This window comes from Pongo pygmaeus, chromosome 13 (assembly GCF_028885625.2).
Source record: "Pongo pygmaeus isolate AG05252 chromosome 13, NHGRI_mPonPyg2-v2.0_pri, whole genome shotgun sequence".
Classification (NCBI taxonomy): Eukaryota; Metazoa; Chordata; class Mammalia; order Primates; family Hominidae; genus Pongo; species Pongo pygmaeus.
Genome location: NC_072386.2, coordinates 22,995,609 through 23,009,889, shown reverse-complemented (window position 1 = coordinate 23,009,889; position 14,281 = coordinate 22,995,609). Strand labels below are relative to the sequence as shown.

Sequence of the window (14,281 nt, the reverse complement as noted above, 5' to 3'; positions counted from 1 at the left end):
AGGCCACAGTGGGTGGATCACTTGAGGTCAGGAGTTTGAGACCAGCCTAGGCAACATGGTGAAATCTTTTCTCTACTAAAAATACAAAAATTAGCTGGGTGTGATGGCCCACACCTGTAATCCCAGCTACTTTGGAGGCTGAGGCACAAGAATCTCGCTGCTGTACTCCAGAGTGCAGACGACAGAGCAAGACACTGTCTCAAGACAACAACAAAAAACTAACCAGTCAGTATTGTATTAGTTACTTGTAGAGGAAAATAGTGTCAAATAGTAAGGATTTTCTTCAAAAAAAAAAAAAAAAAAAAAAAGGGTGTGGATTGTGTATACTTGCTGAGTCAAGTATACTTGTCTTTCTGAGTCAAGTAAGTATACACAGTCCACACCCATTTTTTTTTTTTTAGAAAACATCCGTTTGTTTTTATGTGCCCTCAGAAGTAAGATGAAGTCTTGTGCTGTCTTTTTTATATGTATAAGACTAGAAAAACCAGTGAAATGCATAGTTAGAAAATAATCTATCTCTAGTCCTTTAATTCTGGAAAGAATTCCAGAGATCATTTACTCCAGTAGTAGTCTTGTTTTATGGAAGAAGCCCTAAAAGTTCTTTTTTTTTTTTTATTTCAGAGGTTTTTACCCATTCTACAAGTCTTTTGATTGTCTAGGGTCCTCTTGTCTTTCTTGCCTTCTGGTATGAATTGTGATATGATTTTTGGAGTTGGGAAGGAAATTATATTTTTGGTTCAATAACTTGTTGACATTATTTTTTTGCCAACCAGTCTTTATTCAGTTGCAAGAATTAAATTGATAGGTTCGTGGTCAGATTTCCTCTTGAGGACACTGCACTGAACTCTCCAAAGAAAATAGTTTAAATAAATTGTAATGAATTGGTTAAGATGCTGACTTGAAATTTCTGATTGGCTAATGCTTTTTTATTTTTTTTGAGACAAGGTCTCACTCTGTTACCCAGAGTGAGAGTGCAGGCTGGAGTGCAGTGGCGCCATCACTGTTCACTGCAGCTTCGACCTCCCCAGGCTCAGGTGGTCCCCCGCCTCAACCTCTTGAGTAGCTGGGACTACAGGCGTGTGCCACCACACCTGGCCAGTTTTTGTATTTTTTGTAGAGACAGGTTGTCACTATGTTGCTCAGGCTAGTCTTGAACTCCTGGGCTCAAGTGCTCTTCCAGTCTCCCAAAGTGCTGGGATTACAGGCCTGAGCAGTCACACCCAGCCCTGGCTAATGCTTTGATGTCATGACTCCCATTCTGATTTTTAACTAGTCATTACTTTCCTGTTCTTCCATTATGGTAGTCTCACAAGACTTATAATTTCAGACTTTTTATTGGTAACTACAAGAGATTATTGTTTTAGCTTTTTCATTTTAAAGATATTGTTTTGTCTAGTTGTATTCTGAAATTACATATTAGGTAGAATTATTAGTTATACAGTTAGCTATTAAATTTTCAGAAAGTTTGAAGGGAGAGAGTAAGTGAAAAGCCACCCCTGCTAAAGATTAGACACTGTACTAGATGCTTGGAGGATTAAGAGGAGACCAGAGCTAAGGGAAATCTTTGTCTGGATTTTATTGACCCATTTTGGAATTAGGTGCAGATCTTAAGAAATCAGATTGGGTGGGCAGGATGTGGTGGCTCATGTCTGTAATCTCAGCACTTTGGGAGGCTGAGGCGGGAGGATCACGAGGTTAAGAGATTGAGACCAGCCTGGCCAACGTGGTGAAACCCCGTCTCTACTAAGAATACAAAAATTAGCCAGGCATGGTGGCGGGCACCTGTAGTCCCAGCTACTCAGGAGGCTGAGACAGGAGAATGGCATGAACCTGGGAGGCAGAGGTTGCAGTGAGCCAAGATCGCGCCACTGCACCCCAGCCTGGTGACAGAGCGAGACTCTGTCTCAAAAAAAAAAAACAGTTTGGGTCTATAATTTGCGTTTACAGTACTAGTTTATCTCTTTATGTACTTATTTGTCACTTTGTAATTTTTAGGGAGTTGCTTTTCAACTGTAATTTGTTTTTATTAAACTATTTGAAATGAGCTTTGTATTCAGTCACTAGTTGTGTTTCTCCCTTTCAAGTACTAACCAGGCTCAACCCTGCTTCTGAGATCAGACAAGATCAGGAGCGTTCAGGGCGGTTTGGTTGTAGACACTAATTGCTTTGCTTATAAGCCTTAAGTATACCTTACAATTAATAACTTTGGTAAAACCTCATTTGAAAAGTAAGACTAAGCCTGAGCCAAACGGCAAAATCCCATCTCTACAAAAAATTAGCCGAGCATGGTGTTGGGTGCCTGTGGTCCCAGCTACTCAGGAGGCTGAGGTGGGAGGATCGCTTGAGCTCGGGAGGTTGAGGCTGCAGTGAGTCAAGATTGTGCCACTGCATTCCAGCATGGGTGACAGAGTGAGACCCTGTCTCAAAAAAAGAAAAGAAAAAAGTAAGACTAAATTCAGTTAGTGACAAAACTTAGGTATTACAGCATCTTGACTTAAAAAAAACAAAACAAAACCCTTCATTTTCCTAGTTTTTCATAAGCCAGGTATTTTCTTAAATTTGAAGTCTTAGAAACTTAGGTTATTTTGGCTCACTAGCTGTATGTGTAGAGTGAAAATAGTATTTCTACATTTGGTCAGTTGCATAATGTTACTATACCTTTGATCCATCTGGAATTTATCTTGGTATGCGGTGTGAAGCAAGCATCGGATTTTGCTTTTTTCTAGGTGACTACCCGGTTGTCCCATGACTTGATTTTAAAAAGCAGCTTTATTATATACCAAATGTTTATATTTTGGGTATTTTTAGGGATTTCTACTTTGTTCCACTAATCTGTATTTGTACCAGTACAACACAGCTTTCAGTATTGTATCTTCTAATATTTTAATATCTGATAGGCTAGTCTCCATTTTCTTCGGATATTTTTTCTTTTTTTTTTTTTTCTGCATTTGCTTAATTGTTATTTCTTTTTTTTTTTTTTGAGATGGAATTTTGCTCTTGTCGCCCAGGCTGGAGTGCAATGGTGTGAGCTCAGCTCACTGCAACCTCTGCGTCCCAGGTTCAAGTGATTCTCCTGCCTCAGCCTCTGGAGTGGGTTGGGATTACAGGCTCCCGCCACAGCTGATTTTTGTATTTTTAGTAGAGACGGGGTTTCACCATGTTGGCCAGGCTGGTCTCAAACTCCTGACCTTAGGTGATCTACCCACCTCGGCCTCCCAAAGTGCTGGGATTACAGGCGTGGGTCACCGCGCCTGGCCGCTTAATTGTTATTTCTACATGAACTTTAGAATCAGCTTGTCTAGTTAAAAAAAAAAAAAAAAAAAAAGAAAGAGAAACACGGTACTTCAGTTTTCATTTGGATCATGGCAAATTTGTATAGCAACTTAGAATTGATCTTAATAATGTTGAATATCCCACTCAAGAGTATTGTATGTTTTTCTAATTGTCTAAGTTTTCTTTTGTGTCTTTCAGTACAGGTTTAGTTTCCTCCCTTTATGTCTTCAGTTTATTCCCAGTTCTTAACTGCTGTGGTATATTGGTATGTTGTGTGTTTCTCTTATATTTCTTTTTCTTTCTTTCTTTTTTTTTTTTTTTTTTAAAGAGATGGGATCTTGCAATGTTGCCCAGGCTGGACTCAAACTCTTGGGCTTAAGCAGTTCTCTTGTTTCAGCACATTATATTTATTATCTGGCCATGTATATATGAAGGCTGTTTCAGAGTATTAATTTGTTTCAGAATATTAATTTTGTATCCAGAAATACTTTATCATATTCTCTTGTCAGTTTTTGGGTTTTCCTGGGAAAGTTTCTTATCTGAGTTTTTATACTTTTTATTTCTCCCATCTAATATGAAATAACAATGCTAAGCAATTGTGATAATAATGGATATCTTTGTCTTGTTGCTGTCCTTCGTGGGAATACTTCTGTAGTCTCCCCACTAGTCAGCATAATCTGGTATTTGGTATTAGTTTTTTGTTTTTTAAAACTCATGTAAAGGAGATAGCCATATGATTTTTCTTCTTTGAGCATTAATGCTGAATTATATCAACAGAATTGTTAATGTTGGTGTTGGACTGTATTTATGCAAAAAATCTCACTTGGGCATGGTTTATTCCTAAAATGTACTGGTAATTTTGGTTGTTACTTTTTTTTTTAATCAAGGATTTTCATATCTGTATTTATATATTCGATTTTTCCGAAGTTTTTTGGCACCAATATTATACTCATTTTGTAAATACAAATTAGACACTTTCTATATTTTGGATCCATTAAAATCCCATTGGAGGCCAGGCACAGTGGCTCATGCCTGCAATCCCAGCACTTTGGGAGGCTGAGGCAGGCAGATCACCTGAGGTCAGGAGTTCGAGACCAGCCTAGCCACCATGGTGAAACCCTGTCTCTACTAAAAATAAAAAAATTAGCCGGGCGCGGTGGCTCACGCCTGTAATCCCAGCACTTTGGGAGGCCGAGGCGGGCAGATCATGAGGTCAGGAGATTGAGACCATCCTGGTTAACACGGTGAAATCCCGTCTCTACTAAAAATACAAAAAAATTAGCCGGACGTGGTGGCGGGTGCCTGTAGTCCCAGCTACTCGGGAGGCTGAGGCAGGAGAGTGGCGTGAACCTGGAAGGCGGGGTTTGCAGTGAGCCGAGGTGGCGCCACTGCACTCCAGCCTGGGCGACAGAGTGAGACTCTGTCTCAAAAAAAAAAAAAAAAAAAAAAATTAGCTGGGTGTGGTGGTGGGTACCTGTAATCCCAGCTACTCGGGAGGCTGTGGCGGGAGAATTGCTTGAGACTGGATGGTGGAGGCTCAAGCCTGGATGGAGTGAGCCGAGATCGAGCTGGTTATTAACTCAGCTACTTATTTTAGTTTTATTTTTTGAGGTGGAGTCTCACTCTGTTGCTCAGGCTGGAGTGCAGTGGCGTGATCTTGGCTCACTGCAACCTCTGCTTCCTGGGTTCAGGCCATTCTCCTGCCTCAGCCTCCCGTGTAGCTGGGATTACAGGCATATGCCAGGAGACTCGGCTAGTATTTTTTGTATTTTTAGTAGAGACGGAGTTTCACCATGTTGGCCAGGCTGGTCTCAAACTCCTGACATCAAGTGATCTGCCTGCCTTGGCCTCCCAAAGTGTTGGGATTACAGGCGTGAGCCACCACGCCTGGCCTGACTCAGCTACTTCGGATTTTGGAAATTTATCATGATTTTCTTTGTGTCCTAATATTTACACAAGTTTTGTAAGATGTTCTTTGGGTATTTAAAAAAGTGTGTCCTGCTTTCAAGATGCTTTTGATCTAGCAATATAAATTAAATCTAGATTAGAGCTAAATTAGATTTGTTATCTATTTCTGCCTAGTTTTTGTTTCCTATCATTTTTGCCTTATGAGTGGTAATGCTATGTTATTTGGGGCAATTCAGTATTGTTATTCAGTGGTTTGCACTCTTTATTGTTAATAAAGTAAAACACAATGGTTTGCACCCTTTATTGTTAATAAAGTAAAACACCTGTTACACCTCCATGAAGTCTATAACCTAGAGTCATTTGTATGCTTACTGGTCTAGAAACCACTGATTTATTCTTTGTTCTTTTCTCTCTCTCTCTGTTGTTATCTTTCATTAGTTACCTATTATTTTTTTGTTTGTGTTTTTTCCAACGCTCTGTTGAATTACATATTATTGTGTTTCTTTTTAGTCCTCTTATAGGTACTTGTTGCATACCAGTTTTTTTCCCCCAATTACAAAGTATGTGTGTGTTGATCATAGATAAATGTATTCATATATGCTCAGTACAGGAAACCTGGAAAACAAATAGCACAAAAGGAAAAACCAAAAGGCTAAATTTGTGATCCCACCATTATAAAAATATCTTATCTTTATTTGTTTCCATATCCACATAAACACACTTTCTTCTTTTCCACAATGTCAGGGCCTATTAAATCTTGTTTCTATAGGCTAGTGACTCCAATTTTCTTTTTTAGTTTGCGATAAAACGGGTGCTTGGGAAAAATCTGAACCAGTATTTTATTCCAGCTAAATTAAAAGAAATTGATGCATAAAGAAAAGCTTACTGGAGCTATTGAAATGTTCCTCAGTATGAATCAGGGTACTGTGACCTCTTTTGTTGGCCTTCCATTTTCAGCCAAGTACGCCGATGTGCAGCAGACAGTAATAAGGGGGCTAAGTTTTGCAAACACAGAGCTTGTGGACAGTGATAGATCCTGAAAGTAGTGTCTCTGGCTAATTCTCAGACTTAATCTGATTGAAAGTAAGGCCTCACAAATTGAATTCAGTCTTCACAGTTATGTTCTTAACTCACACAAAAAAAGATTCTAATACTATTCTGTTCAAATAAAAGTTTACATGTTTTCTGGCCAGGTGCAGTGGCTCACACCTGTAATCTCAGCACTTTGGAAGGCCAAGATGGGTGGATCACCTGAGGTCAGGAGTTTGAGACCAGCCTGGCCAACATGGCAAAAACCCATCTCTACTAAATACAAAAAAATTAGCCCGGCATGGTGGTGTGTGCCTGTAGTACCAGCTACCCGGGAGGCTGAGGCAGGAGGATTGCTTGAACCTGGGAGGCAGAGGGTTGCAGTGAGCCGAGATTGCGTCACCACACTCCAGCCTGAGCGACAGAGGGAGACTCCCTCTAAAAAAAAAAAAATTTTTTTTTTTTTTTTTACATGTTTTCTATAGGTATACTAGTTTACTGGTAGAGTGGTTGGAAATGTTTTGCCTTCTTGAAAGTTAAATTTAATTCACCAACCTTTTTTTTCTTTAAACACATCGTTCCTGGTTTGAATAATTCATCAACCTTTGTGGAGCTCTTTCTGCATGTCAGGCAGTATATAAAAGGATATTTTTTAAATTTTTATAATAAGAATCATTTGAGGTTACTTTATATGTGGTATAGGGGAATGGTTTCCAGGCTTGGGTTTTATGGATCAGTAAGAAAAAAAATGGCACGATGAACATATGATTGCTAGCTTTTAATTTTGTCAATATAGACATTGGTATCATTTATCTTGAATACTCAGTATTTAATTTGGAAACATGAATATTTTTCCTTCATTTTATTCTCATTATAGATTTATGGTCTATCTAGAGTTGGCTGGTTATTCAGTCTACTACCTTTGTTTTACTGATGAGGGAGCTGAGGCTCCAAAATGCCTTTGAGACCCCAGAGAGAAGACAGAAAACTTCTTTCTCATGAATATAATATAGCCTAATATTGACATGTTACCAGCAGTTACACACATAAATGTTGCTATGACTTGTATGGGAGTTAATTTTTCTTCAGGCTTGAAATGTGATGATTCCCAAAGCCATCTTTTAATGTAAATTAGATAATTTCCTGGATTAATTTGTATCTTGAGAAATTACTGATTGCAGTTATTATTTTAGAAGTGTGACTGATAGCTTACTGAGATTCTGAGTTGCTGTTTTGTTTTGGGAAGCGTTTTTAGAGAGTATTATAATAATTTGACAGATATGCACAAGGAAAGGAAGTGAAAATGAGAGAACATTAATACAGTTGCCCTTGGGCTTTCTCCTCCCCTTAGAGGGCCTGGTCCTTTGCAAGGTGTTTTTTATTATTACTTTTTAAAAATTTCCTGGTCTCCTATCCCTGCCTCCTTCAACTTTTCCTTTTCCCATTTCTTCCCATTCCTTAACCCATCTACTCTTCTTTCATTCTGGCTCCTCCTTCTCTCCCTGCATTCTCTTGTTACCTGTTTCCCCATCTCTTTTTATTTCTAGATTTATTCTTTGTTCTTTTTTCTGATGTCTTTAATCAGTAATTCAGATTTTAAGTTACCGGGTTTTCTTCCTGTAGCATTTGAACTGAAGTGATACTGAGCTGGAAAAATAGAACATCACTGATAAGTTGTTGGTTTTGGGATTTCTAAGTTTTATTAGTGTAAAAGTTCTTGAATTATGAATGTGTGTTCCAATCCATACCACCAACTAAAAAAGAAAAAGAATATGTTTTATTGTTATTTTTGATTGATACTTTCCCTTTAATAGAAGCATATGCTTATTTTAGTGGAAATTTATGATTGCTTATAAAATTTTTTTCCCTGTGATTAATTATAGCTTTACATTAGTGGCAAACATTTCTTTCAGTTTTGTTTTGTGCACATTTTTTACATAAGGCAATTTAATTTAATTTATTAAAACATTTTAAAATTTATAATTATTGGCCAGGAATTGGTGGCTCATGCCTGTAATCCTAGCACTTTGGGAGGCCAAGGCAGGAGGATAGCTTGAGTTCAGAAGTTCAAAACCAGCCTGGTCAACATAGTGAGACCTCATTTCTATTAAAACACATACACACACACACACACACACACACACACACACACACACACACTTATAGTTATTTTCTATTTATTATATGCTTTTTAAAAATTAAATAATTTTTTTAGTTCCATGTTTACTCCTATATTATGTGCTTTTAGTAAACATTCTTAGTGCCATCACAACGTTATCTTCTGGATTTTCCATTATTTAATCATTTTTCCATAATTGAGTATTTAGATAATAGGAGAGTATTGTAAAATAAATGGGTTTAGGAAAAATACAAGCCTCCTAGCTTAAATCAGGAGGAATTGGATACACTGAACAGACCAATAACAAGCAGCAAGATTGAAATGGTAATTAAAAGATTACCAACAAAAAGAGTCCAGGACCAGATGGCTTCACAGCAGAATTCTACCAGACATTCAAAGAAGAGTTGGTACCAATCCTTTTGACACTATTCCACAAGATAAAGAAGGAACCATCCCTAATTCATTGTATGAAGCCAGCTTCACCCTACCAAAATCAGGAAAGGACATAACCAAAAAAGAAAACGACAGAGTGATATCCTTGATGAACATAGATGCTAAAATCCTTAACAAAATACTAGCTAACCAAATCCAACAACATATCAAGAAGATAATCCACCATGATCAAGTGGGTTTCATACCAGGGATGCAGGGATGGTTTAACATATGCAAGTCAATAAATGTGATACACCACATAAACAGAATTAAAAACAAAAATCACATGATGAAAACAAAAATCACATGATCATCTCAATAGATGCAGAAAAAGCATTGGACAAAATCCAGCATCCCTTTATGATTAGAACTCTCAGCAAAATCGGCATACGAGGGACATACCTTAATGTAATGAAAGGCATCTCTGGGCCAGGTGCAGTGGCTCACACCTGTAATCCCAGCACTTTGGGAGGCCGAGGCGGGTGGATTACCTGAGGTCAGGAGTTTGAGACCAGCCTGGCCAACATGGTGAAACCCCGTCTCTTCTAAAAATACAAAAACTAGCTCGGCATGGTGGCAGGCGCCTGTAATCCCAGCTACTCAGGAGACTTGAGACAGGAGAATTGCTTGAACCCAGGAGGTGGAAGTTGCAGTGTGCCGAGATCGCGCCATTGCACTCCAGCATGGGTGACAGAGCGAGACTCTGTCTCAAAAACAAAAACAAAAACAAAAAAACCCAACCATCTATGACACACCTACAGCCAACATGATACTGAATGGAGAAAAGTGGAAAGCATTCCCTGTGAGAACTAGAACAAGACAAGGATGCCCATTCTCACCACTCCTCTTCACCATAGTACTGGAAGTCCTAGCCAGAGCAGTCAGACAAGGGAAAGAAAGAAAGAAGGCATCCAAATTGGTAAAGAGGAAGTCAGACTGTCACTGTTTGCTGACAATATGATCGTTTACCTTGAAAACCCTAAAGCCTCCTCCAGAAAGCTCCTAGAACTGATAAAAGAATTCAGCAAGGTTTCTGGATACAAGATTAATGTACACAAATCAGTAGCTCTTCTATACACCAACAGTGACCAAGCAGAAAATCAAATAAAAAACTCAACCCCTTTTACAATAGCTGCAAAAAAATTAAAATACTTAGGAATATACCTAACCAAGGAGTCAAAAGACCTCTACAAGGAAAACTACAAAACACTGCTGAAAGAAATCATAGATGGCACAAACAAGTGGAAGCACGTCCCATGCTCATGGATGGGTAGAATCAATATTGTGAAAATGACCATACTGCCAAAAGCAATCTACAAATTCAATGCATTCCCCATCAAAATACCACCATCATTCTTCACAGAATTAGAAACAACATTTCTAAAATTCATATGGAACAAAAAAAGAACCTGCATAGCCAAAGGAAGACTGAGCAAAGAGAACAAATCTGGAGGCATCACACTACCTGATTTCAAACTATACTATGAGGCCATAGTCACCAAAACAGCATGGTACTGGTATAAAAATAGGCACACAGACCAATGGAACAGAATAGAGAACCCAGAAATAAACCCAAATACTTACAGCCAACTGATCTTCGACAAAGCAAACAAAAACATAAAGTGGGGAAAGGATACCCTTTTTAACAACGGCGCTGGGATAATTGGCTGGCCATATGTAGGAGAATGAAACTGGATCCTCATCTCTCACCTTATACAAGATAGATTAAGGACCTAACGACCTGAAACTATAAAAAATTCTAGAAGATATCATTGGAAAAACCCTTCTAGGCATTGGCTTAGGAGAGGATTTCATGACCAAGAACCCAAAAGCAAATGCAATAAAAACAAAGATAAATAGCTGGGACCTAATTAAGCTAAAGAGCTTTTGCACAACAAAAGGAATAGTCAGCAGAGTAAACAGACAACCCACAGAGTGGGAGAAAATCTTCATAATCTATACATCTGACAAAGGACTAATATCCAGAATCTACAACCAACTCAGTAAGAAAAAAACAATCCCATCAAAAAGTGGGCTAAGGACATGAATAGACAGTTCTCAAAAGAGGATATACAAATGGCCAACAAACATATGAAAAATGCTCAACATCACTAATGATCAGGGAAATGCAAATCAAAACCACAATGCGATACCACCTTACTCCTGCAAGAATGGCCATAATAAAAAAATAAAAAACAGTAGATGTTGGCGTGGATGCAGTGATCAGGCAACACATTTACACTGCTGTGGGAATGTAAACTAGTACAGCCACTCTGGAAAACAGTGTGGAGATTCCTTAAAGAACTAAGAGTAGAACTACCATTTGATCCAGCAGTCTCACTACTGGATATCTACCCAGAGGAAAAGAAGTCATTTGAAAAAGATGCTTGCACACGTATGTTTATAGCAGTACAATTCACAAGTGCAAAATCGTGGAACCAACCCAAATGCCAATCAACGAATGGATAAACTGCTGTGTGTATATATGTATATACGATTGTGTGTGTGTGTGTGTATATATGTATATACGTATGTATATATGTGTCATATATATATATATATATGATGGAATAGTGCTCAGCTGTAAAAAGGAATGAATTAGCATTTGCAGTGACTTGGATGAGATTGGAGACTGTTCTAAGTAAAGTAACTCAGGAATGGAAAACCAAACATCATATGTTCTCACTGATATGTGAAAGCTAAGCTATGAGGACGCAAAGGCATAAGAATGATACAGTGGACTTTGGTGACCTACGGGGAAGGGTGGGAGGGGGGCGAGGGATAAAAGACCACAAATAGGGTGCAGCGTATACTGCTCGGGTGATGGGTGCTCCGAAATCTCACAAATTACCACTAAAGAACTTATGTAACTGAATACCACCTGTACCCCAATAACTTATGGAAAAATAAATAATAAAAAAAGGGTTTAAAAAAGTATAGGAAGTTATTGGTGAAACGTGTGTACATATATATATGTACACACACATACATACATGTATGTACATATATATAAAAGATGTTCTGGGGGAAGAAAACTGACCCTAAGTAGGTATTAAAATGCCTTTGAGCTTTGAGAGACTGAAGTTTTGCTGCATAGTGGACCTTAGAAAAATCTTTATGTGCCCAAATATAGATTTCTCATATTCTTAAGGACTATGGAAAATAATATATAATATTGGAAAAAAATCTATTTTATCAGCTCTATTGACGCATGATTTTAAAAATTTTACATTATTTACTAATAAAGAGAACTGTATTTTATTTTTCATTTACTATTCCTTGTGGTCTTCTATCTAGTTGTTCACTGCCTCATTGCCTCTCTGATTTTCAAACCCAGAAGTTGTTGACACGCGTCTTTCTGGCCCTCTCCTCTGGAGCACCTCTCTGCTGCCAATTTTTTTCTGCCATTTTTTTCTTGTAATTTAATTTTAAAAACAACTTACTGAGGTGAAGTTCACATAGCATAAAATTAACCATTTTAAAATGATCAATTTAGTGGCATTTAGTACTCTCATAGTGTTGTGTAATCACCACATCTAGTTGTGAAACCTTTCCATCACTCCAAAGGAGACCCTTACCAATTACACAGTTTCTCTTTCCCAGACCCTGGCAACCGCCAGTCTGCTTTCAGTCTTTCTGGATTTTCCCTTTCTGGACACCTCATATGAATGGCATCACACAATATTTGTGAACTTTTATGTCTTCTTTTTTTTATTTTTAATTTTTTTTAGAGCTGGGGTCTCGCTCTGTTGCCCAGGCTGCAGTGCAGTGGTGCGATCATAGCTCACTGCAGCCTTTACCACCTGGACTCAAGTGAATTGATTAGCTGGGACTACAGGCATGCACCACCATACCATGCTAATTTTTGTTTTTTTTTTTTTTTGAGACTGGCTTTCTTGCCCAAGCTGGAGTGCAGTGGCTTAATCATGGCTCATGGCAACCTTTGCCTCCTGGGCTCAAGCCATCCTCCCACCTCAGCCTCCCAAGTAGCTGGGACTACAGGTGCGTACCACCATGCTCGGCTAATGTTTGTATGTTTAGTAGAGATGGGGTTTTGCCATATTACCCAGTTTGAGGCTGGTCTCAAACTCCTGAGCTCTAGTTAATTTTGAAATATAGAATATGTTATTAACTGTAGTCACCTTACTGTGCAATAGAATACCACAACTTATTCTTCCTATGTGATGGTAACTTCAGTCATTCATCAGCTTCTCCCCATCCCACTCCCTGCCCTCCCCTTTACTTCCCTCTCCACCTCTCCGGCCTCTGGTAATTACTATTATACTCTCTACTTTTTTGGGAGGGGTGTTTGCTGTTTATTGATGATAAATATTCCACATCTGTGATTCTCTGCAGTCAGAAGTTCTTTGAGAGGATGCCATCAGCCTTGGTCAGTCAGAGAATGGAGTCATCTGATTTACCATCCTGCGAATGGCCCTAGGCAGATAGCATAGGTGATTGTTGTTACTGTTTTGAGACAGAATCTCTGTCTGTTGCCCAGGCTGGAGTGCAGTGGCGTGATCTCGGCTCACTGCAGCCTCTGCCTCCTGGGTTCAAGTGATTCTTCTGCCTCAGCCTCCCGAGTAGTTGGGACTACAGGCATGTGCCACCGTGCCCGGCTAATTTTTGTATTTTTGTAGATACTGGGTTTCACCACGTTGGCCAGGCTGGTCTCAAATTCCTGACTTCAGGTGATCTGCCTTCTTCGGCTTCTCAAAGTTCTGAGATTACAGTCGTGAGCCACTGTGCCTGGCTGGTTGTTGTTGTTGTTGTTTTAATTTTTTTAATTTTTGTTTTTTCAACTTTTACTTAGATTCAGGGGGCACATGTGCAGTTTGTTACCTGAGTAACAAAAAAAAAGCCTCTGCTTTTATGAGATAAACTTTTTTAGATTCTGCATGAGTAAGATCATACAATATTTGTCTTTCTGTGTCTGGCTTGTTTCAGTTAACACAAAGTCCTGCAGGTTCATTCACATTGTCATAAATGACAGGATTTCGTTCTTTTTTTTTTTTTTTTTTTTTTGAGACAGTCTTGCTGAGTTGCCCAGGCTGGAGTGCAGTGGCACCATCTCGGCTCACTGCAACCTCTGTCTCCCAGCCTCAAGTGATTCTCATGCTGGATTTCATTCTTTTTTTATGGTGAACAGTTGAGCCTTTTAAAAAAGCCAAGCATCTGGCTGGGCACAGTAGCTCACGCCTGTGATCCCAGCACTTTGGGAGGCCGAGGCTGGTAGATCACAAGGTCAAGAGATCGAGATTATCCTGGCCAACATGGTGAAACCCCGTCTCTACTAAAAATACAAAAAATTAGCCAGGCGTGGTGGCGAGGGCCTGTAGTCCCAGCTACTCGGGAGGCTGAGGCAGGAAAATGGCTTAAACCCAGGAGGCGGTGGTTGCAGTGAGCCGAGATCACGCCACTGCACTCCAGCCTGGTGACAGAGCGAGACTCCATCTCAAAAAAAAAAAAAAAAAAAAAGCCAAGCACATCCATTTAAATTTTGGTGGAACTTCTTTATAA

At 39.0% G+C, this 14,281-nt stretch overlaps 1 protein-coding gene across 6 annotated transcripts in view; it reads left to right on the top strand.

Moving 5' to 3' along the window:
- UBAP1 (ubiquitin associated protein 1) overlaps positions 1 to 14,281 on the top strand; it is a 76,345-nt gene that overhangs the window by 25,560 nt on the left and 36,504 nt on the right. The window contains exon 2 of one of the 6 annotated variants that reach the window (XM_054502787.2): positions 12,648 to 12,763. The exons of 4 other annotated variants lie outside the window; for them this stretch is intronic. In XM_054502787.2, the coding sequence (XP_054358762.1) occupies positions 12,688 to 12,763 (76 nt within the window). In that variant the 5' untranslated portion in view covers positions 12,648 to 12,687. Of the gene's footprint in view, positions 1 to 12,647; positions 12,764 to 14,281 lie in introns of those variants that run through there. One more of the 6 variants, XM_054502784.2, reaches the window with a different exon arrangement.